Genomic DNA, 22,636 nt, shown 5'->3' with positions numbered 1-22,636 from the left:
CGAAACCGGCGGGCACTTTGACCCGTCACATCTGTCATTACAGAGAAAACGTGTTTCATGAGCAAAAGCGAAATGGTTCACCTCCACATTCCGGTACTTCCGTAACGGTTTTACATTGTGATTAGACCAGTTTTAAGCAAAATTTAACGTTGTTTTGCGTAATACAAATTCGAATTACTTAAACACATTCATATATGAGAGATAATCGCTGTATTTTAATCCGTGTCGGCATTCTTATTATTTGTTGACGGGTTCATTCTGAAACGTTGCTGAGAGTTTGTCTTTTGGGCGAGGGGGTACATATCTTGTGGGGATAAAAGGTCTACCACTTCCTGCATCTCCCTTCTTCACAATCTCCAGGTGCAGTCCAGGAAAACTGTGGCTATTGCACAGCGTTAGCATCAGTAAGTACTCATCAAAGTTAAGAGGATATATTTTTTAATATTCTTCATTTTAGATTTTTAGTCACCTAGCTTTGAGCTATAGCATGGTGGCTAATTAGCCTTAACTGCACGAGCTTACTTAGAATTCCGTTTACACCCGACTTTTAGTTACTTAGCTAAACTAATCACTCTAAAATGCAAAGTTAGCTACTTAATATTTAAGCTACGAAGCTGGTTATCGAAAGACGGCATTCACTGAGTTTTAAACTATTAATGTTAGGCTGTTATTAAGTACATTTAGTACTGTACTTACTAAAATGCAATCTTAACATACTTAAACTTTAGTCTTGTCTATTTGTGAGACCTTATACCTGTACTGCACTATATTTCAGCGAGTAATGTTTATGTTTGTGTAACAGTTTAATTACTTTACAAATTTATGCATATGAGTACAAGGTATACTAGAAATTATTGATTTACACAGTAAAGTACAGCTGAATGATTAGTCAATTAATCAGCTGCTGCACCCACAGCATAACCTATGCCACAGATGACCATATTCGGGATATCCACATCCTTTAGCATTATAGGGAGTGGAGAGTGGAAAGACCTGCTTGAGTAGTTGTTTTTAGACCAGTCTGACCTGTGTGTGTATGTATATCTATCTATCTATCTATATCACATTAAAGTGACATTTTCGACTTGTAGCACTTTGCTAAAAAATATTGGCAGATGATGGCACTAGTGTTGTTGTGAATTAATGGGACAACTGCCTTTAGCTAAATATTTTCATTTGAATGTGTAAATCTTATTAAAATAACCTAAAAATATTTTTTTGATGTACATTAAGATAAGAAAAATGTACAACAAAAAGAAGCTACTATTATTTTTCTGATATTAGTGTGTTGTGATCAGCTTAACTTCGTCATTAACTCTTGTAGCTGCAGTATCCTATGTATTCTTTTAATTTAACTGGGGGATTGTAAAAGCTATTTGCTTATCCAGAGTATTTGGTATTTTTCAGCTATTTTTTAAGGAATAAATCCAAAAAGAAATTATTTTTTTGTTAATTTTAAGGCAAGGCAAGGCAAGACAAGGCAAGTTTATTTGTATAGCACAATTCAACAACAAGGTGATTCAAAGTGCTTTACAGAGACATTAGAAACAAGAACAAATAAAAAGCATGATTTAAAATTGATTAAAACAAGCAAATAAACTAACTAATTAACAAACAAACAAACAAACAAACAAAACAGTATATAAAATCAAAACAGATAAAATCAGAACAGTAGATAAAATCAGTAGTTAAATGTAAGTTTTGAAATTTAAGCTTAAAGTGTGGATTTGGTGCTTTATTCAAATGCAGCTGAGAACAGGTGAGTCTTCAACCTGGATTTAAATAAACTGAGTGTTTCAGCTGATCTGAGGCTTTCTGGGAGTTTGTTCCAGATATAAGGAGCATAAAAGCTGAATGCAGCTTCTCCGTGTCTGGTTCTGACTCTGGGAACTGATAAAAGACCGGATCCAGATGACCTGAGGGATCTGGAAGGTTCATACTGGGTCAGGAGGTCATTGATGTATTTTGGTCCTAAACCATTCAGAGCTTTATAGGCCAGCATCAGAACTTTAAAGTCTATCCTCTGACGGACAGGCAGCCAGTGTAAGGACCTCAGAGCTGGACTGATGTGGTCCACTTTTTTGGTCTTAGTGAGGACTCGAGCAGCAGAGTTCTGAATGAGCTGTAGTTGTCTGACTGATTTTTTAGGTAGACCTGTAAAGATGCTGTTACAGTAATCAAGCCTACTAAAGATGAATGCATGGACTAGTTTTTCCAGGTCCTGTTGAGACATCAGATCTTTGATCCTTGATATATTCTTGAGGTGATAGTAAGCTGACTTTGTTATTGTCTTAATGTGTTTTTCTAAGTTTAGGTCTACATCCATCACTACACCCAAATTTCTCGCCTGGTTTGTGGTTTTTAGATGTATAGATTGAAGTTCTCTGGTGACCTGTAATCGTTTTTCTTTGGCGCCAAAGACTATTACCTCAGTTTTGTTTTTGTTTAGCTGGAGAAAATTGTGGCACAACCAGTCATTGATTTCCTCAATGCATTTACCAAGAGCCTGTACAGGGCCTCGGTCTCCTGGTGACATTGTGATATATATTTGTGTGTCATCTGCATAGCTGTGATAGTTTATTTTGTTGTTGTTTATAATCTGTGCCAGTGGGAGCATGTAGATGTTAAACAGAAGGGGTCCCAAGATGGAACCTTGGGGAACTCCACATGTGATACTTGTCTGCTCAGATGTGAAGTTACCTATTGATACAAAGTATTTCCTGTTTTCTACGTATGTTTTGAACCAGTTTAGTACAGTTCCTGAAAGACCTGTCCAGTTCTCCAGTCGTTTGAGTAATATGTTATGGTCAACTGTATCAAATGCTGCACTGAGATCCAGTAAAACTAGGACTGACATTTTTCCACTGTCTGTATTCAGACATATGTCATTAAACACTTTGGTCAGAGCGGTTTCAGTGCTGTGGTTCTGTCTAAAACCTGACTGGAAGGCATCGTAGCAATTATTCTGTTTTAAGAAGTAACTGAGCTGTTGAGAAACTGCTTTTTCAATGATCTTACTTAAAAACGGGAGATTTGAGATCGGCCTGTAGTTGTTCATTTGTGTCTTGTCAAGATTGTCCTTTTTCAGTATAGGTTTGATTACAGCAGTTTTTAGTGATTCTGGAAACACACCTGATAATAAAGAAAAGTTGACGATCTGTAACAGGTCTGACTCTAAAGTCTTTGAGACCTTTTTGAAAAAACTTGTTGGCAGGACATCTAAACAGCAGGAGGAGGAGTTCAGTTTACCTAAGATGTCCTCCAGGTCTTTGCTGTTAATAGGTTGAAACTGTTTCATGGTGTTTAAACAGTTTTTTGGTGGACACAGTACATATCCTGGATCTGCTGTTGATGTACCAATTGCTTGTCTAATTTTTTGGATTTTTTCAGTGAAGAATTTGGCAAAGTCATTGCAGGCCATGGTCGAATGAAGTTCAGCTGCCACTGACACAGGAGGGTTTGTTAGCCTGTCAACTGTAGAAAATAAGACCCGAGCATTATGGCTGTTTTTAGTGATGATGTCAGAGAAGTAGGACCTCCTTGCATTCCTCAGTTGTAAATTATAATTGTGAAGTTTCTCTTTATAAATGTCATAATGAACCTGGAGGTTTGTTTTTCTCCATCTGCGCTCAGCTTTCCTACACTCTCTTTTTTCTTTTTTCACCAGTGTGGAGTTTCTCCATGGAGACTTTTTCCTTCCAGAGATAACCTTCACCTTAATGGGAGCAATAGTGTCCATTACATTTAACATGTTAGCATTGAAGCTATTGACGAGCTCATTGACTGACCCTCTGGGCAGGTCAGGTGTTAATGGGAAGACCTGGTTAAAAATTGCACTACTGTGTTCAGTTATACACCGTTTTGTGATCACTGTTGTTGATATATTTGTGTAGGCTGAGATTTTACTTTCAAAGAAAACACAGTAATGATCAGACAGGCCCACATCAGACACAGTAACCTTTGAAATGCTCAGGCCTTTGGAGATCAGTAGGTCAAGAGTGTGTCCTCTATTATGTGTGGCCTCTGTTACATGCTGAGTCAGCCCAAAGTTGCCCAGAGTGTTACTCAGGTCTTTAGTCCCTTTGTCCTGAGGGTTGTCCACATGAATGTTAAAATCCCCAGCAATAATTACACAGTCAAAATCAACACAGATCACAGACAGCAGTTCACTGAGGTCATTAAAAAAGTCTGTGCAGTATTTGGGAGGCCTGTAAACATTAAGAAACACAACTTTGGATGGGGCCTTCAGCTGTAAAGCCACATATTCAAAAGACTGAAAACTTCCAGGAGATAGCTGCTTACATTGAAATGATTCATTAAATAAGACAGCAACCCCTCCTCCTCTCCTGCTCGCCCTGACCTCACTGATAAAACTGTAGTTAGGAGGGGTCGTCTCGATGAGAACAGCTCCACTGTTACTTTGGTCCAACCAAGTTTCAGTTAAAAACATAAAATCAAGGCTGTGCTCAGTGATTAAATCATTAATTAAAAATGTTTTCCCAGCTAGAGATCTAATGTTTAATAAAGCCAACTTAAGTGTTTTAGAGGTATTACTTGTCTCCTCGTGTTTGGGAGCAGTCTGTGGCACACAAGGTATGTTTACTATGTTTAAAGATCTTTTAGAGTGCAGCTCTCTGTGTTTTGACCAGGCCACATGTCTCCTGTCACCTAAAAGTACAGAAATTTTAAAACCTTCTAGTAAACAGGGTCCCAGCTTCTCCTGGGAAAAGTCATCACTGCCATAATCCTCACAGCCCGGACCCTTCACACATCACGCATCAGACTGCGGAGACAGGGCATGAAGAGGAACTAAGGGGGGCGAGGCTGGGCAATGTGACTTCGATTGCTCTGTTGAGGGTGGGGCTCGATGGCGAACCTTTGGCCGCTCTGGTGGGGGGTTTATGGGGGACAAAAAGGGATTGGGACGGGGGGTAGATCTGAGCCCAGCATTGACCCGCTCCATCATCTCCTCAGTGAATTTCAGGTGTGGGGAGGAGGGAGAAAGGGAGGGGGAGGAGGGTGATGGCCTGTCAGGGGTTTGGGGGACTGGGGAAGGTCGTGGTCCCTTGTCCTGGTCGTTGGTGTTGTTGAGAGAGTTGGAGGCAAATAGGGACCCCTCTTCTTGCCTTAGATGTCTCTCCTTTCTGAGGCTCTTCCTCAGATGCCATGGATGTCTCTCCTTTCTGAGGCTCTTCCCGGGTGGGGGCAAATGGAGCTCCTCAAGGTTTCTGCTGGGCTTTGTCTGTTCTTGGAGTACTGTTTGTTCCTCTTTATGAGATAACTCCTCGTTTATCTCAGCCTTGGCACCAAGCACGGATGGATGACGTATGGAATAAAACAAGTTGGAGGTGAACAGTTTCACCCCTGACTTGTTAAAATTAAATCCATTTGCTTTGAACAGATGCCTGCGTTCCCAAAAAATATTAAAGTTGTCGATAAAGTGCACTGAGTGGTCAGCACATGCTGATATAAGCCATTTATTCAGTGTAAACAACCTGCTGAATCTCTCGTCTCCTCCTCTGACCGGCGGTACAGGTCCACTGATGAATACAGCTGCATTCAGAGAGTTTACAGTATTTAATAATCCAGTAAAGTCCAGTTTCAGAACCTCCGACTGTTGTTTGGACACATCGTTTGACCCTGTATGCAGAACAATGTTTGTCACAGTTGGATATTCATCTGCAATTTGAAGAATTCTCTCCTTCAGGTTGTTGACCATATCGTTAGGAAAGCAGAGGACTTTAGTGTTCTTACCGCACATCCTTTGTGGGTGACTCTGCCGTAAAGGATGTACAATCAGAGTTTCAGGCCTAGCCTTTAGCTTTCCCTGTGGCCTTTCACTTTTCAACAGATTTTCAGACCTTATTTCGCTGCTTTTAGATGGATGGTTGTCCGATATAGATCCAGGGTCCTTTGATAGTGGAGCAAATCTGTTCTGCAGTTTCACATTCAGTTGTTTTGGAGATTTGTTGTTAACCTTCCTATTCACGGTTGTCCAGTCCTGTTTCCTCCCGTATATAGGGGTAGAAGAGCTTCTCTGTCAGATAACAATAAGGGTCATCATTGTTATCTTTTATTTAAGATATTATATTTATCAACTGGAGTACTATGCATTTGAGTTTTTAAACCTGGCTATAGCAGATTGGCATAATGAACAAAATCACTCCTAGTTTTATGAGTTTTACTTTCTTCTGCCCTACACCAACCAGAAAGCAATGTCTGGAAGTCCTGCTGTTGTTATGCGACTGGTGGCCTCAGCCTATGCTGTGGCTGAAAAGGCTGGGACCATTGTACGGAAGGTCCTTCACAGTGGAGAACTTGGTATTGTGGAAAAGGTATGACCCCACTATGTGCATTTTGTGGTTTAACAACACTAGCTGCACTCATGGTTAAACATATAAGTTTAACATTTCTGTTTCTACTTTTGCACAGACAGGCGCTAATGATCTGCAAACACTGGCAGACAGACTAGCACAGCAGAGCATTTGTGCTTCACTGTCCAAACGTTTCCCCAAAATCACCATAATTGGAGAGGAGGTAAGTGTCAACAATATTTAGCCAAATTATTTGCTGTGGATACCTAGACCTAAAAACATCCTCGTATTATGACAAAGCTCATGAATATTTATATACTTTGTTCAGGATCTTCCTTCTGAAGTGATACAGGAAGATCTAATTGAGACTGGCCAGTCAGAGGAAATTCTTCAGAGAAGTTGTCCACCTGAGTACAGCCAGCTGAAAGAAGAAGAGGTAATCACATGTGGGTTTAGTTTCAGAGGTTTAGCACCTGAATAAAAAAGTATTTTCTGCTATTACAAATCAGTGTTGTACAGTTGTTGCTTGGACACTGTTTACCTCCTACGGTGTATACGTACTTGTTCTGAATGTGTCTATCTGAATTTCAGATAGTTGTGTGGGTAGATCCTCTTGATGGCACAAAGGAATATACTGAAGGTATGCTCTTCTGAAGCATGTCTTAAAAATCTCCTCCCATCTCTGTGTATTCAGCTGCATAAAGCTCTCTGTGCACAAGCCTGCTTGGTTGCTTTCTGGTTCTCAGCTCTCAGAACTTCACTGCTACTTTTTTTGCCTCTTCTTTGTTCATCCCTGCTCCTGCTTATCCACCTGTCCGCTGTCTTTCTGCTGACCCTAGCATCGAGGTGTTTCCATTTCCAAGCTGTGGCCCAGGCACCACACAAAGGGTTGGACACCCCTCAGCCTCACAGCACAGCTCTCTGTATGGGAAGGCAACGGTTAAGCCGGGCCTTGCAGAATATTAATTATTATGGCCACACTAGAAATATTTATGAGTGAAAGTGCAGTAATGTCGTTTAGTGGCTTCCAGCTAACATCCTGCTGCTTCCTGACTTCAGGGCTCCTGGATAATGTGACAGTGCTCATTGGGATTGCATATGGAGGCAAAGCCATCGCAGGCGTGATCAACCAGCCGTTCTACAACTACCAGGTACAAGCCAAATCAAAACTGTGTTCAAACTGTCTAACAGCTTTGCTATATAGTGTGTCGGCTATTTTGTAGTACTTTTTGTAAACATCATTCACCTTATAGTACACAACAAAATCATCACAAGACGCACTAAAAACAGCGCACAAAAGCTGCACAGATGAAAGAGTCACCAGAGATGGAAATAATGTGATTTTCTTACCCACTGAGCATGCTGTACCTGGTGAGCTTGATGGCTTCTCAGAGGCAAAATTAGAAGTCTCAGCTGTGCTGTGGCCCATCTTCTCCTGATAAACGCTGACTAGAGCCATATTTTAGTCTTCAGTTGCTGAATTGCATTGTACATCTTAGAGATGCATTATAGAATAGCTCGCTTATTAAAAATCTACATGCAAGCTATAACAATAGGCCAGCAGCTTAGCATCTGAGTGAGCAATATAGCTTTAAAATTATAACACAATAGTTCAATGAAATTTGCAATGATGATATTAATGATGATTAACTTTTTAACTTCTAAATTTAGAATAACTAAAGTAATCTAACCTTGTAACTCTCCAGGACCTGCACGATATTGACACCCAATAAAACTGAAACTGAAAAATATTTTCTACCTGGAATGTCGTCACTTCCGTCAAGCTTTTTAACCAGTTGCTTGAACCCCTGCTTTTCCACCGTTTGATATCTGGGCTTGTCTCATTGTTGTGCACATTAGGGAATGTAAAAGCATGATATCACAGTAGGACTCTTGCAGCTGCACATATATGTAACAGAAACAGTCTGTAGTAGTTGAGTGAGTAAGGTTAATTGTGACATTTTCAACATCAGCTTGGTGCAGGAACACAATTAGGAAGAACCATGTGGGGGATGCTGGGATTGGGCGCTTTTGGGTTCCAGCTCCAGGAAGTTCCAGGTGACAGACGGATTGTCACCACCACCCGTTCCCATAGCAACAAGCTGGTAACAGACTGTGTGGATGCCATGGAGCCTCACGAAGTTGTACGAGTGGGTGGTGCTGGAAATAAGGTAAGATGGATCTAAAATTTTCTTCTGACAGTGGTAACAACTCTGTGTACTTGTTCGGGCAGGGTTTTTTAAAACTTATCAACATTATCTTTAATTTCAGAGATCATCAAGACAGAAAAACTGCACGTATAGAATGAACAGTCAGTTGATTGATTCCCCGTGTGCCATCACAAGCTTTGAATCCACAGGTTCTGTTAAAGTAGGGTCCTGTGCTCTTCTTATGCTATCATAGGGCTTTGTCTGCAGGCATACCTCACATAATCTACCAAATGCACCCTTCATGCATTTATATCCCACTACTCCATGGCTTTATTTTATGTATCGTCCTGGAGTTTGTGCTTTGTTTAGTTTATTGGTTATCAGCTCTCTCTGCTCTTCTTTCCTCTCACCCCAACTGGCGTTCTCTTTATATTAAAAGATTGCCAGTATTGCAAAGTAGCATTCATAGAAGACTGTTGTAAATGTGGTTTTCTCTCTATTGTTGCAGGCTCTTTGCTTTAGTTTAGCACCCCATTATGAAGGTGGTGAAGGTTGTTACTATATAAATAATAAAAGAAAGATGTAAATCAATATAAAAAAAGTGCTAACAAATTGAACTCACTTTTTTGCATTAGTGACCAATGAATTATGAAGCAGTGAGATTTTTCTTTTACATTATTAAAATTAAAACTTGGAAAAGTGAATGCTTTTGTCTAGTTACAGTGGGGCAAAAAAGTATTTAGTCAGCCACCGATTGTGCAAGTTCCCCCACTTAAAATGATGACAGAGGTCAGTAATTTGCACCAGAGGTACACTTCAACTGTGAGAGACAGAATGTGAAAAAAAATCCATGAATTCACATGGTAGGATTTGTAAAGAATTTATTCGTAAATTAGGGTGGAAAATAAGTATTTGGTCACCTCAAACAAGGAAAATCTCTGGCTCTCACAGACCTGTAACGTCTTCTGTAAGAAGCTTTTCTGTCCCCCACTCGTTACCTGTATGAATGGCACCTGTTTGAACTCATCATCTGTATAAAAGACACCTGTCCACAGCCTCAAACAGTCAGACTCCAAACTCCGCCATGGCCAAGACCAAAGAGCTTTCGAAGGACACCAGGAAAAGTATTGTAGACCTGCACCAGACTGGGAAGAGTGAATCTACAATAGGCAAGCAGCTTGGTGTGAAAAAATCAACTGTGGGAGCAATCATCAGAAAATGGAAGACATACAAGACCACTGATAATCTCCCTCGATCTGGGGCTCCACGCAAGATCTCATCCCGTGGGGTCAAAATGATCATGAGAACGGTGAGCAAAGATCCCAGAACCACACGGGGGGACCTGGTGAATGACCTGCAGAGAGCTGGGACCAAAGTAACAAAGGTCACCATCAGTAACACACTACAACGGCAAGGAATCAAATCCCGCAGTGCCAGACGTGTTCCGCTGCTGAAGCCAGTGCATGTCCAGGCCCGTCTGAAGTTTGCCAGAGAGCACATGGATGATACAGCAGAGGATTGGGAGAATGTCATGTGGTCAGATGAAACCAAAGTAGAACTTTTTGGTATAAACTCAACTCGTCGTGTTTGGAGGAAGAAGAATAGTGAGTTGCATCCCAAGAACACCATACCTACTGTGAAGCATGGGGGTGGAAACATCATGCTATGGGGCTGTTTTTCTGCCAAGGGGACAGGACGACTGATCCGTGTTAAGGACAGAATGAATGGAGCCATGTATCGTGAGATTTTGAGCCAAAACCTCCTTCCATCAGTGAGAACTTTGAAGATGAAACGAGGCTGGGTCTTCCAACATGACAATGATCCAAAACACACCGCCCGGGCAACAAAGGAGTGGCTCCATAAGAAGCATTTGAAAGTCCTGGAGTGGCCTAGCCAGTCTCCAGACCTCAACTCCATAGAAAATCTGTGGCGGGAGTTGAAAGTCCGTGTTGCTCGGCGACAGCCCCAAAACATCACTGCTCTCGAGAAGATCTGCATGGAGGAATGGGCCAAAATACCAGCTACTGTGTGTGCAAACCTGGGGCCTGTTCTTCGTACCTCGCTAAGTAAGTTAGCTGGATTAGATTGTTGACGATTTTGCGTGATCCTGGATCGTTCGGTTCCCCGAAGCTCATCCGGGACTTGCTGTCATAGCAACAGAGCCGTAAGCGTAAACCTGCTCGGGAGCAGGTTTACTTTATGTAAACAGGATTAGATCGCGGCCACGCAGGTATGTCCGCTTCATTCATACGAAAGCAACAGCGATATTCCACCACTGTTTCACCATAAATAAATAACATCAATGTAACTAAAGATAATGCAGCACTTGATCCTTTTATTGATGTCACACAGATACATACAGGTCATTTCCTAAAAAAGGGAAATGTACTATTAACATTCTATTACATGTATGTGATTATTACAGATGTAATTCATATTTCAGAGTAGTAATTGTAAATTACTTCGTGTAATCAAGATGAGAGACCACGGCTATAAAAGCGAAGGTGGATTTGGGAAGTCTGTCGCAGCCATGTCCTGTCCGTATACGCGACCAACCCATTGCGGAAGGTGCAAGATTGATAAGGAGAGTCCTCAGAATTCAGCGTATATTGCGGGATAGACAGGATCCTTTAGCTCAGCGCGACAGTGTGCTCATAGAGAGATATCGATATTCCCGTGAGGGTATTATTTACTTAACCAACTTGTTGACGAGGGGGTGCAGGACCACCACCTGTCTTTTTTTCCTCTGCCCTTTTCTTGGTTGCTGTTATGAACAAACTAACAGAGTATTACAGGCCAGTATTACCTTGCCAAGAGACGAAAAGCAATCTAAGAGATAAATATTACCATTCTGTAGAATACTCCTGTATTCCACTTTTACTTGTTCCCATGTTCTTGTGGGTCCTGTTGTGGCTCTAATGTGAAAGGGGATATAATATAACATATTATAATATAATATAATGCCATATGATATTGGACAATATAGTGTCATATGATAGATCTACCCTACCGCCTACTGGTGTTGGCCAGAGGGGCCGATGGCGCGATATGGCAGCCTGGCTACAACCGTAGCTGCCTCCACCAGTGTGTGAATGTGGGAGTGAATGAATAGTGGTATCGTACAGCGCTTTGGGTGCCTTGGAAAGCGCTATATAAACCCAATCCATTATTATTATTATTATTAAATTACCTACGAGTTTGATTTGTCAGCAACTTTCTGCCAGCCCTCTCTCCTTGCTTTTTCAGCCTTTGCAGTGTTCTCTTGCGTTTTCATTAAACTCTGAAACTCCTGAAATCCCTCACTCATGAGTTCTTGCTCTGCTGCCGGAAAATACCGAGCGCGCTCCTTCGACATTTTCGCCGACCAATCAGCGGGTTGCCGATCAATGTTTCTACTATCGATGCGTAGCCCCTTTTACGACACCCAGTGATGTCACATTACTGTGTCCAGCTGTACTAATCGTCAACAGCAGGTGTGTTCGGGGAACCGGATTAGCGAGCTCACGGTTAGCGCGATGGTTTGGTCTTGGATGTGTCATTTGATCTTGGATGTAGTAAGCGACGTACGAAGAACAGGCCCCTGGTAAAGACCTATAGTAAACGTTTGACCTCTGTTATTGCCAACAAAGGTTATGTTACAAAGTATTGAGTTGTATTTTTGTTATTGACCAAATACTTATTTTCCACCCTGATTTACGAATAAATTCTTTACAAATCCTACCATGTGGATTCATGGATTTTTTTTTTTCACATTCTGTCTCTCACAGTTGAAGTGTACCTCTGGTGCAAATTACTGACCTCTGTCATCATTTTAAGTGGGGAAACTTGCACAATCGGTGGCTGACTAAATACTTTTTTGCCCCACTGTACATAGATAAATTCTACACAGAGAGACTGAACGTACATTTTTCTGTCCGTGCTTCTCTACCTGCAGATTATCCAGCTTGTTGAAGGAAAAGCTTCTGCCTATGTCTTTGCTAGTCCAGGGTGCAAGAAGTGGGACACTTGTGCTCCTGAAGCAATCCTGCATGCTGTTGGAGGTGAAAACGTTTAATCATATAGCAACATAATGTCATGTATAGACACTGTTTTTTTTAGGGTTTAAACCACTTTCTAAAATCGTTTCCCAAATATTTCCTGATCATCTCTTTTTCTAATGCAGGTAAACTGACTGATATGCATGGAAATGCATACCGCTATGATGCTAGTGTAAAGCACATGAACTCTGCCGGGGTTCTTGCTACACTCCGTAACCACAAGTACTACGTCAGCAGAGTACCACAGTCAGTGCTGCAAGCTCTCAAGTCAGACTGAGGTCTGTCTTTATGTTGTCAAAACATACAGTGTAAAATCACTGTTTTGTTTTTTTATTAACCACATTATTTGACTGGTGTATCTAATTTTTAAATGTAACTAGTAACAGCAGTATTGAGGGTATTCTGTGTTCCTGTGCCTAAAACAAATCACCGTGATTTCTGAGTGTCAGCAGACTAACCAAACTACCACTATGATCTGCACTAATTTAATGAATCAGACACAAGTATTAAAGCAGGCTTAACAGCACTTCCATTTATTTCACTCATTTGAAACAAACTTGTACAAATCTCAGAACATCTTAACATACGGTTTCTCAACTTGAAGACCAATAGATTTACAAGGCAAAAGGCAAGATCTGAAGGTTAAATGTTGGTTAGTGAGTTGGAAATGATGTACTGTACTTGATTCGGTAACCACAAAGTCGGAACAGTCTATACGTAATGCAATGCCAACAACAAACAAAATGCAGGCATCTTGACTTGATACATTTTACCCTCTTTTTACACACAGTAACAGAAAATGCATTCTGGACAGTGAAAGAGGGCAATGGTCAAACCCCACTGCTGTGAAGAACAAACATACAACTGAGCTGTGAACACTAAAAATAAACTGACAACGACTATTTAATCCTGTATTTGAAACCTCGTCTTGTATCTAACAAGATGCCGTGTTCTTCATTTTCTTACCTTCTATTTCTCTTTTTTCACACTGGCACATCTGTCTACTTTTCTACACATTTACTGTATTTATCAGACTAAAGGACACACACTCAAAGTGCTCTCTGAGCGGTGTGGGTCCATGATGTCTGGATTTTTACTTCAGAAGCAAAAAAGGAACCATTTACAATGTTGCTTTATCGATATTTTATACCAACAATGGAAACACCCACTAATGCTTGTTCAGTGATGTGAGGGATTAAAAATGTACACAGTACAGTATGAGTTGTGGAAAAATGGACTTGAAACACTACGAGGAGCATCGGCTTTATACAAATGCCCAACTAAAGATTTAGCACAAGTTGGCATCTTTTTGAAATTAAGAGGCTTTAATAGCCCTCTCACATAATTGTGCTTGCATACAGCAAAATTTCTAGCAATGTTTATTGCACTAACATCATAAAAGTCTCTGGATTTTATTGGCATCTCCATAGGAAGAAAACATTCTTGAGTCGTGAGAAAAGTCTTAGCTGTCACATTTAAAGATAAAATTCAACATTATGGGAAATATGCTTTGGCCGTACCTGCTAAGTGTGAAATTCATGGTGAATTGATTAACGGTTCGTTTGTTGTGTTGTTTGGGACTGTAGGTACAGCTAACAGAGCTTAGCATAAAGACTGGAATCAAGTGTCTAGCATGACTAGCAGAGATCAAATACAACAAAATCAACATATCAGCACCTCCAAAGCCCAATAATATTAACAAGAACGTTAACAATATTTGGTTTATCTGGACGAACAAAAAAAAAACCCCACACTAATTTTAAAGGCGTTCTTTGAGTCAACTTTAATGCTGTACACCATACTTATATAGTATGTGAATTTTAAGAAGGTAGTCCAAATTTGATTGCAATCAAATTCAAATTTAATTTGTGAATAAACCTAAAAAAAAAACAAAATAGTACTCGAGGAGCTAAATCTAACAATCGACCTGGTAGATACTTTGCTCATGCTACCCTGCAGCTCAGTCCCACTGCAAAACCTGAAGGAGTAGACAAACGACTAATTGTGAACACAAATTGTCCTTTTTGTTGACACTTACCCCAGCACTGAATTTAATGCACTTCAGTTGGAAGTACCTCTTGTGCCCACATGCGCTGCTTTAAAACATTTGCTACAACATTTGGGGCGATCGTGGCTTGAGAGTTGGGAGTTCGCCTTGTAATTGGAAGGTTGCCGGTTCGAGCCCCGGCTTGGACAGTCTCGATCGTTGTTTCCTTGGGCAAGACACTTCACCCGTTGCCTACTGGTGGTGGTCAGAGGGCCCGGTGGTGCCAGTGTCCGGCAGCCTCGCCTCTGTCAGTGCGCCCCAGGGTGGCTGTGGCTACAATGTAGCTTGCCATCGCCAGTGTGTGTGAATGGGTGGATGACTGGATATGTAAAGCGCTTTGGGGTCCTTAGGGACTAGTAAAGCGCTATATAAATACAGGCCATTTACCATTTACACCTGTTTAAACCCAACCCATGATCTTTTCCTAAATCTAACCAAATATTTTTGCTGCCTAAACCAAACCAACACCTAAAAGCACAACTAAAGCCTCAAAGTATCAATTAGGAAAACTTAAAATTGTTAGTCCTGAGTGTCTCCAGAGTCTTTTGCACTTTCAGACTGGAAGCACAACAATTTGTGTCTTAATTAATGGATCTGTGCTCATGGCACATCTGTTTTGCAAACTAACACCCGTGATGGTGGGAAATGCACTAATGCAACAAACAGCCATTCCTTGAGAGCACATCCATACTTTTGAAAGCGTGACAAGTATTGAGATGCAATGTGTCCTTAACAAGAGATCTGTCAATTTAAGTTTTATACTGGGAAGTCTGAAGAGTGATTTCAGGCCCTTGTGCTAAGCTATGAAAGCCATATTTAACAGGTGAGAAGTCTTACCTGATAGTTTGCAGGAACACAAAGGAGCATATTTCCCAAAATGTTTAACGATTTAACCAGTGTAATACTTGAGATAACACAGTGGGAATCGAGATGAGACTGGAATTATTCGGACCTGTAGGCTGGGAGAGTGCTGATTTTACACATTGCTTAAACAAAGAGCTCATCTCAATCACACAAGCGTGCATGCATTTACAAAACCACGATTTTTTTTTTTTTTAAAATCTGAAGGCAAAGAAGCATCTCGCCCATTTCGAAAAAAGGTTGGTGTTAATATTCCTGAATGAGCTGAGTAAATACATACTGTAGCATTAAAAAAGAAAAATCACTCACATATTCATAAAAATACCCACAGAACAAGCAAAACAAAAAACCCTCTCTTTGAGTTTTTATTTACACATGAATAAACTGACTGAGAAGGCTGGAGTGTTTGAGGCAGCCTGCAGGGATGTGGGCCAAAGCCCAGCCAGAGGAGGAGCAGGAGAGTCGGGGCCAGCTGCTCACCTCTTTTTAGGTGCCTGAGTGGTACGAGGTGGGGTGACAGGGCGTCCTGAATTCACCCCTCCATACTGATACTTAGCTTTTTTCTCTGACGGCTTCAGGATCTGAAAAGAACAGATAGCAGTGTTGACATAAGCCTACAGAGGATTTAAGGGAGATTTAATGTGCCATCAAAATTAACACGCTCTACCTGAAAAGAACACATGAGTGATTCGTCCACGCTCATCATGCCGCCTGCATTGTCAAACTCCCCACAGTAATTGGGAGCAGAAAACAGGGTCACCAGCTGCCGCTTTGCAAAGAACTCATAACCGTCCTCAACAACCTGTGGTGTGGCAGGATTAATACAAGATGACTGACTGAAAATTAACTGGCACCTATTTTGGTAATAAATTCAATTCAGTTATTTTTAAGGCTTGTTTTTTTTTAAAGATTGTTTTGGTAGCTTAATGTTCCACTCAGTAAGCCAAAAATACTTTCTACTTGGTGGTTGTAAGTCATTCAAGAATATTTAGGGAACATGTTTTGCATACAAAATGATCAGCTCTGTTTTCACTTTCGAGCTGTAATAAATAAAAATGATTTAATTCAATTAAAACTGACCAAACTTGTTTTCATTAACAAATGGAAGTTTAATTATCAGCTGAGCCATTTTAATACAGTTGTATGTCATCAAGTAGCTTGAGTGTTACCTGATGTGCTCGACAGATGAGGTCCAAGTCGTGGCGGTTGAGGAACTTGCTGACCACATCAGCCCCAAAGGTGAAGGAGACGCCCCGATCATTTTCACCCCAGCCCTGGACATCTTTGTCTGGATCAGACCACAGCAGGTCGCACAGCAAGCCTGGAATGTGGCACATTTAGGTCAGCAGTGCAGTCGAGTTGAGCAGTTACCCACCGACAAGTGCCTATTTTTGTAAACTTCTACATGTAATTGTGTGTTTAAAAAACTGACATTTCACCTGTTGGTTAGTGAAACTGTTGTGAAGACTTGTTTCTGAGCGACATCTTGGTGTTTTAAATCCAAACTTGTCACCATGCACTGATACAGTAGAGACTTGTCAGTCACAAGTCAGGCTCACCCTAAACCGTACATAACTGAAACTAGTCAGCAAGACCATAACCTCATCACAAAAGTGTTTATGGTACCATCCAGCAAAGTCGACCTCAAATTGACATTACTAGTTGATTTGAGCAGCACAGCCCTCCAGCTGCTGAAGCTGGAATAAGACACTTTTTGTAAAAAAAAAAAAAAAAGGAAAAAAAAAGGTTTTAAAATTTCTGGTTTTGACTTGTCCTCTCATATATCAGTGCTGATGTGGCGGTAGCTACGTGTACCGTGACAGTGACCATAAATGGGCGTGGCTATGTGATGGAATTACCAGAAGTGATGGGTATGGTCACCCTGACTGGCCATTGTAAAAATTCAGTCTAAATGGGGGTTCAAAATGGAACAACTAACAGCGATATGGAAAGCAAAGATCCAGGAATGCCATTAACAGTCAGATGCTTCAAATGACAACAGATGAAAAAACTTAAGGACATGAAGTGGACCACTCCTGAGTTACATTTTTCCTCATCTCTGAGGTGAGTGATCTAAACAGCTCTGAGTGGGAACAAAGAAAGTGCTGACTGACATAAGGGGGTGGTAAAAACATAAGAGAGTTACCTAGACAACCAGAGCCTAAAATGTCCTGTAATGAGCATCTGTCAGCTACAAAGCAAGGCACCATGAGCAAATCGTTTCATATCTGGATGGGGCTTAAGGCACTATGACAATGGCTTTACTCTTTAAACCTCAAAGCTATGTCCATCCTTTATATACAGTCTACATGCTAAAGCAGTAGGTGGCAATGTATTCATAATTTTACACAGTGGGAAATGACTACAGATATATATGATGATCTTCATGAATCTATTAACTTAAACACAGACCTGTGTCTGGGACATCAGTGGGTCTCATAATACGTCGGATTTGTTCCATGGACTGCAGATCAGGTGACAGTCCTGAGCAAAAGAAGACAGTATTTACTACATGCATCAGTAAAAAATTTAGACATGACAAAAACAAAGTTGACTAATGTCATGAATTACCAAGTATTTACTGTAGTTAGTAAAATATGTTAAGTTAATGCAATAGTAACAAGATATATTACTAGCTGAGCCCTCAAATGCATTTAAATATCTAAGAATGATAAATGGAGTAATTCTATATGATCACTCACTGCCTATTTAGAGGCACACTTTTAATTCACGGAGACAAATTATTCAGCCGTACTTTGTTACCTCCCACATAACAGATGTTTCACAAACCTCCGTGACAGCAGAAAATCTTCTCATCAATAATCGCAGCAATGGGCAGACAGTTAAAACAGTCTGTGAATGTCTTCCAGAGCTTTATGTTGAACCTGCGTTTGCCTGAGGAAAATTTAACCAAAAACAATTTCCAATTCAGGTGTGTTATTTTACATCCATGAAAACCTCCGTTATCTCACAACCAGAAATGTTCACTTTTCACATTTTTAGCTTTCAGAAAATTCAATATGTGTTTTGAAGTTTAATCATTATCAGATTACTTTAATAATCATGAGTTGTATTCTCTAGTGCAGTAAGCACTAGAGAATGTTAAGGATTAAATCCAATGTTGATCAAACATTTTTGTCTTTTACACATAATTTATTGCCATAGTGCTTATTTCCATTGAATAACAGAAAGAGAAAGGAAAATAGTTCTTCAGTTTGTATCGATACAAACCACAGAAGCAGCTAATCTTTACATCTATGAAACTGTAACCATCAAGTTAAATTAACAGAATTTAAATCTAACAGTATTCAGATGCAGGCAAGCACTGATTTTTCAACTTACATTCGTCATAGAAGCCGTAGATGCGATTGATGGAGGCACACTCGTGGTTCCCTCTGAGCAAGAAGAAGTTTTCTGGATATTTGATCTTGTAAGCGAGAAGAAGGCAAATGGTCTCTAATGACTGCTTCCCTCTATCCACGTAATCTCCCAGGAACAGATAGTTGGCCTCTGGCGGAAAACCTCCATACTCGAATAGCCTTAACAAGTCTGTGTACTGCCCATGGATATCACCTGAAATTAAAATTTTTACCTACAATTTATTGATCTCATGTGATTATACAGATATATTTGAAAAAGAATGGCATATTTATAAACATATTTATAAAATGTGTAGTAAAATATTAAGCTCAACTGTATCAAATGCTGCACTGAGATCAAGCAGGACAAGCACACAGGTAAGTGCAGTGTCAGAGGCAATAAGGCAGTTATTCATAATCTTCACTAATGCAGTTTCTGTGCTACAGTGAACTACTGTGAATCTAAATATGGTTAACCTGGAGCAAAAATAACAGCATTGTGGGGTGGACTGTCTTGCTGTGAAGGGACTTAAAACATATAAGACAAATCCAAGTGGATTTTTGCTCAATTCAACCCATAAGCATTGTAAATGTAGTGAACAAATAAAAACAATGTATATAAATGCCCTCTGGGGATATAGGTGGGTTCTCACCACAGATTTTGAGTGGAGCCTCAAGTTCAAGAAGAATTGGCTGACTGAGGAAAATCTCTCTGGACTTGATGCAGAGCCCCCGCACCTCAGCCTCTGTCATCTGTACGATCTTCCCTGGACGGCATCCTCGCACTACAAGGTAAAAAGTAACACACATATCATTATTGTGATTAAAACAGAAAAAGAAAAACATTTCATTCATATCGCCAATTCCCAAAACATTTATATTAAACAAAACTATTAATTAAAAAAAATAGTATGTTCAAGTCACAAGTTTTGTCTTTTATTTACATTTGCACCACAGATGAAAGAAATCTGATCACCAAGTTTTGCTTTGCTACTGGCCAAATATGCCATTTACTCCAGTCAACATGGGTTGTTATGAACTGGCAAGATCAGGAATGAACAGCTTGTTGGCTCAGTTGGAAGTTTATGAGTGAGTGAGCGTAGGCGGTCTAGTCTAGAGGGCAGATTAATGTATGAAGAAAAAAAAACAAGGTTGTTTAGAAATGTGGTAGCGCTAGCCAAAGCTGAAAGCTTACTCACAAATGTTATTGAAAAACTGACAGTAGGTACAAGTTGCACATTAAACCCATAATGGTAACCACAGATTAAAAACAATAAAGATTTGTAATAAATTAGCATGATGCTGATTTTTAATTACAGTGGAGTTCTAGTAATGTTAAATACTATCATTCTTCCTGCAGATGTTAAATGCACAAATTTCAGTATGTGCAGAACAAATACATCCAAAATTAGTTCATGACATGCATTAAAGTAGATGGAATTGAAGGATTTAATAAATTTTGAAGTGTAAAGACAGTAACAATGATTTTGCATATCATTGGTTTTTCCATAACCACAAAGTGCATCTGCCAATAAGCAGGATGTTTAACCAGATATTATTTATTGTTTTCCGTATACCATTCTTTATTTGGTTTCAGGCAAGCAACAACAAAAATAATACTGAATTGTTATGAGCAAATGAAAAGATTAGGGTGAAAGGTAAAAGAAGTTCACTTCACTTTTACTTACACTGATGGATGTGGGGTTTATTTAAACTACTTTATAATTCTGGGTATCATACGCAGGTTTTTTTTCAGCTTTTAGAAATTGGACCAAAGATACAATTAAATTTTAAGTTTTGTTTATTTTGTTTTCATTTAAGACACTTTTTTAATCAATCGAATACGTCATTTTTATTGATACATTTCATTTCTTTTAGCTCTTAAATTATGCATTGTACAGCAACTAATAACTCAAGATTCTCGTTTTCTTAAATGTTATGGAATTGCTTTATTTAAAAGTATCAGGTACTGTGGGAAATACTAATACCTCAGAACAGTACTAGTGGACTGAGTTGATTCCCACCCCAGGTACAGCCTAGGGAATACACTGGTTTACTGTTTAAATTAGCAAAGGCTCATTAGCCGTGCAGGCTTTAGTGATCCCCTACGTAAAGGGGGTGTGTCCGCAGAGGTAGCCGACTTAGTTACCTGCCTTGGGAACGAGAACAATTAGTGTTACTAAGAAACCATAAAATTTCACAGTTCTTCCCGTTCCCCAACATAAGAAAAATATTAACCAGCACCCACTACAACAAAAGAGGTGCTGTTAAACCCTCAACTTATATGACTACTTAATTTAATTAGCTTTCACTATCCCTATCGGGCAACAGCAAGCCAATTTGACATCACTCTTATTTTCCACACAATCTCAAAACTAGCATTAACCAGCAATAACGAACAGATAGAGTGATGCCACACTATTTGGGTCGAACGTTTACCGTAGCTTTTTAACGCGGCGGTTAGCTTAAGGCTTGATGCCGATGAAAAACAGACAGCTAAGGATGCGATGGCGAAATGCTTTCGAAACATGTCGTGAAGTTCCTGGTTACAAACAAGAACCTCCAGATAGCCTTTTTCTCCTCCCCGAATACATTTACATAAAGACGCTAGATCACAAATGCTAACCTACCTTCCAGTAATCTAGAGATGAGGCTGTCAACGTTCAACTCGCTTTCCGCCATGTTTCTGATGCTCACACAGGCAGGTTAATGGACAACACTGGCCCTGAGTGATGACTTGTAGGCTCGATGAGTGGACAAGCTCACTCAAGTAAAATCACACTTAAATGTACAAAAGTACGGAAGCTATGGATATAAAATAAGGCAAGAGAGCATTATCAAGACACAGTATCGACGAACAGAGGTATTATAGCTTTCGATTTTTTATTAGTTTATTTATTCTGGGGGGGGGGGGGTTGTTTGTTTTTGTTTTTCATTCAGTTTAGTTTGCCCCAACTCATTTGTTAAGTCTTTACTTTTGTAAAGCTTCACTTCGCTGTTTGCTTCATCATTAAGGGGATTTAAGACGTTCAGAACAGTCCAGTAATGCAGTACAAGCACTTGACTCAGAGTCTTAAAAAGTATTTAAATGAAGAGGTTAGGAAAAGAAAAAAGGGGGAAGAAAAATGGGATACAGAGATGAAGAAAGTAGACAGGAGTGCTGGGAGGCCTACCTACCCTCCCCTTTTTTAGATTAAAATCCGCCACATATACACATGTACATATAAACCTTATCCTTATTGAACTAATATAATTGAAATCAATTGAAATTGAATCAGTCATCAACTACTTCACAATTTCAAATGCACCATATACATTTAGCATAATTAAATTAAAAGTTTAATAATGTTATTTTATACTGCACAAGCTACAGGTAGTGACGTTGTGCTAATGCTAGGTAGCATTTTGCAGGGCATTTTTATTGTTACTTTATGTTTATCTTTTATATGCCAGAATATATTTACAAATCCAACAACCCTGTGAACTTAAACATATTGATACAAAAGCTTTATGAAATGCTGGGTTTGCAAAGGAAATACTTTTACTATGGTTAGACTCCTTTAACTCAGTTGAATGCTCACCCTTTCAGGCGTACAACTGAACACACTCATTTCACTGTGAGCACTAAAGAAGCAGGAAAGACAAAGATGGAGCCTGATGATTCACGACGTTGTGAGGAGCAGGATTTTGAATTTAATTCTGAATTTAACAGGGAGCCAATATAGGAGAAATTCACACACCTGGTTCAAATTTTGCATTCAATTATACAGTATATAGACTTAATGTACCTCCCCTGGTATCTAAATGACTCCAGCTCTATCTTTTTATGCTATGAAAATGCCTGTAAGCAGTGCGATCTGGATGAGGG

At 39.9% G+C, this 22,636-nt stretch overlaps 2 protein-coding genes across 4 annotated transcripts; one reads left to right on the top strand and one right to left on the bottom strand.

Moving 5' to 3' along the window:
- The first annotated feature begins 55 nt into the window (after nucleotides 1-55).
- On the top strand, nucleotides 56-16,484 carry bpnt1 (bisphosphate nucleotidase 1). 3 transcript variants are annotated; one of them, XM_085247335.1, is made up of 10 exons: nucleotides 56-404; nucleotides 6,210-6,335; nucleotides 6,433-6,537; nucleotides 6,643-6,750; nucleotides 6,906-6,954; nucleotides 7,154-7,237; nucleotides 7,374-7,465; nucleotides 8,288-8,485; nucleotides 12,399-12,504; nucleotides 12,627-16,484. In XM_085247335.1, exons 2-10 carry the CDS (start codon nucleotides 6,216-6,218, stop codon nucleotides 12,776-12,778), a joined length of 1,014 nt encoding a protein of 337 aa, XP_085103461.1. In that variant the 5' UTR covers nucleotides 56-404; nucleotides 6,210-6,215; the 3' UTR covers nucleotides 12,779-16,484. The 3 variants fall into 3 exon arrangements, with proteins under 3 accessions (XP_085103461.1, XP_085103460.1, XP_085103459.1); XM_085247334.1 differs by lacking the exon at nucleotides 7,154-7,237 and having other exon boundaries at nucleotides 59-404; nucleotides 12,627-12,779; nucleotides 13,292-16,484; XM_085247333.1 differs by lacking the exon at nucleotides 7,154-7,237 and having other exon boundaries at nucleotides 60-404.
- LOC146558121 (serine/threonine-protein phosphatase PP1-beta catalytic subunit-like) lies at nucleotides 13,019-21,643 on the bottom strand. The gene is made up of 8 exons (XM_085247332.1): nucleotides 21,399-21,643; nucleotides 19,422-19,553; nucleotides 18,752-18,982; nucleotides 18,200-18,304; nucleotides 17,822-17,893; nucleotides 16,579-16,730; nucleotides 16,077-16,211; nucleotides 13,019-15,990 (listed from the first exon to the last, which is right to left on the bottom strand). The coding sequence occupies exons 1-8, from the start codon at nucleotides 21,448-21,450 to the stop codon at nucleotides 15,886-15,888; spliced, it is 984 nt and encodes a 327-aa protein (XP_085103458.1). The 5' UTR covers nucleotides 21,451-21,643; the 3' UTR covers nucleotides 13,019-15,885.
- Nucleotides 21,644-22,636: the final 993 nt, after the last annotated feature.

This window comes from Mchenga conophoros, linkage group LG15 (genome assembly GCF_057382185.1).
Source record: "Mchenga conophoros isolate Kocher_MC1m ecotype Shallow Benthic linkage group LG15, M_conophoros_male_GT1.1, whole genome shotgun sequence".
NCBI lineage: Eukaryota > Metazoa > Chordata > Actinopteri > Cichliformes > Cichlidae > Mchenga > Mchenga conophoros.
This window is presented reverse-complemented; position numbering and strand designations above follow the sequence as displayed.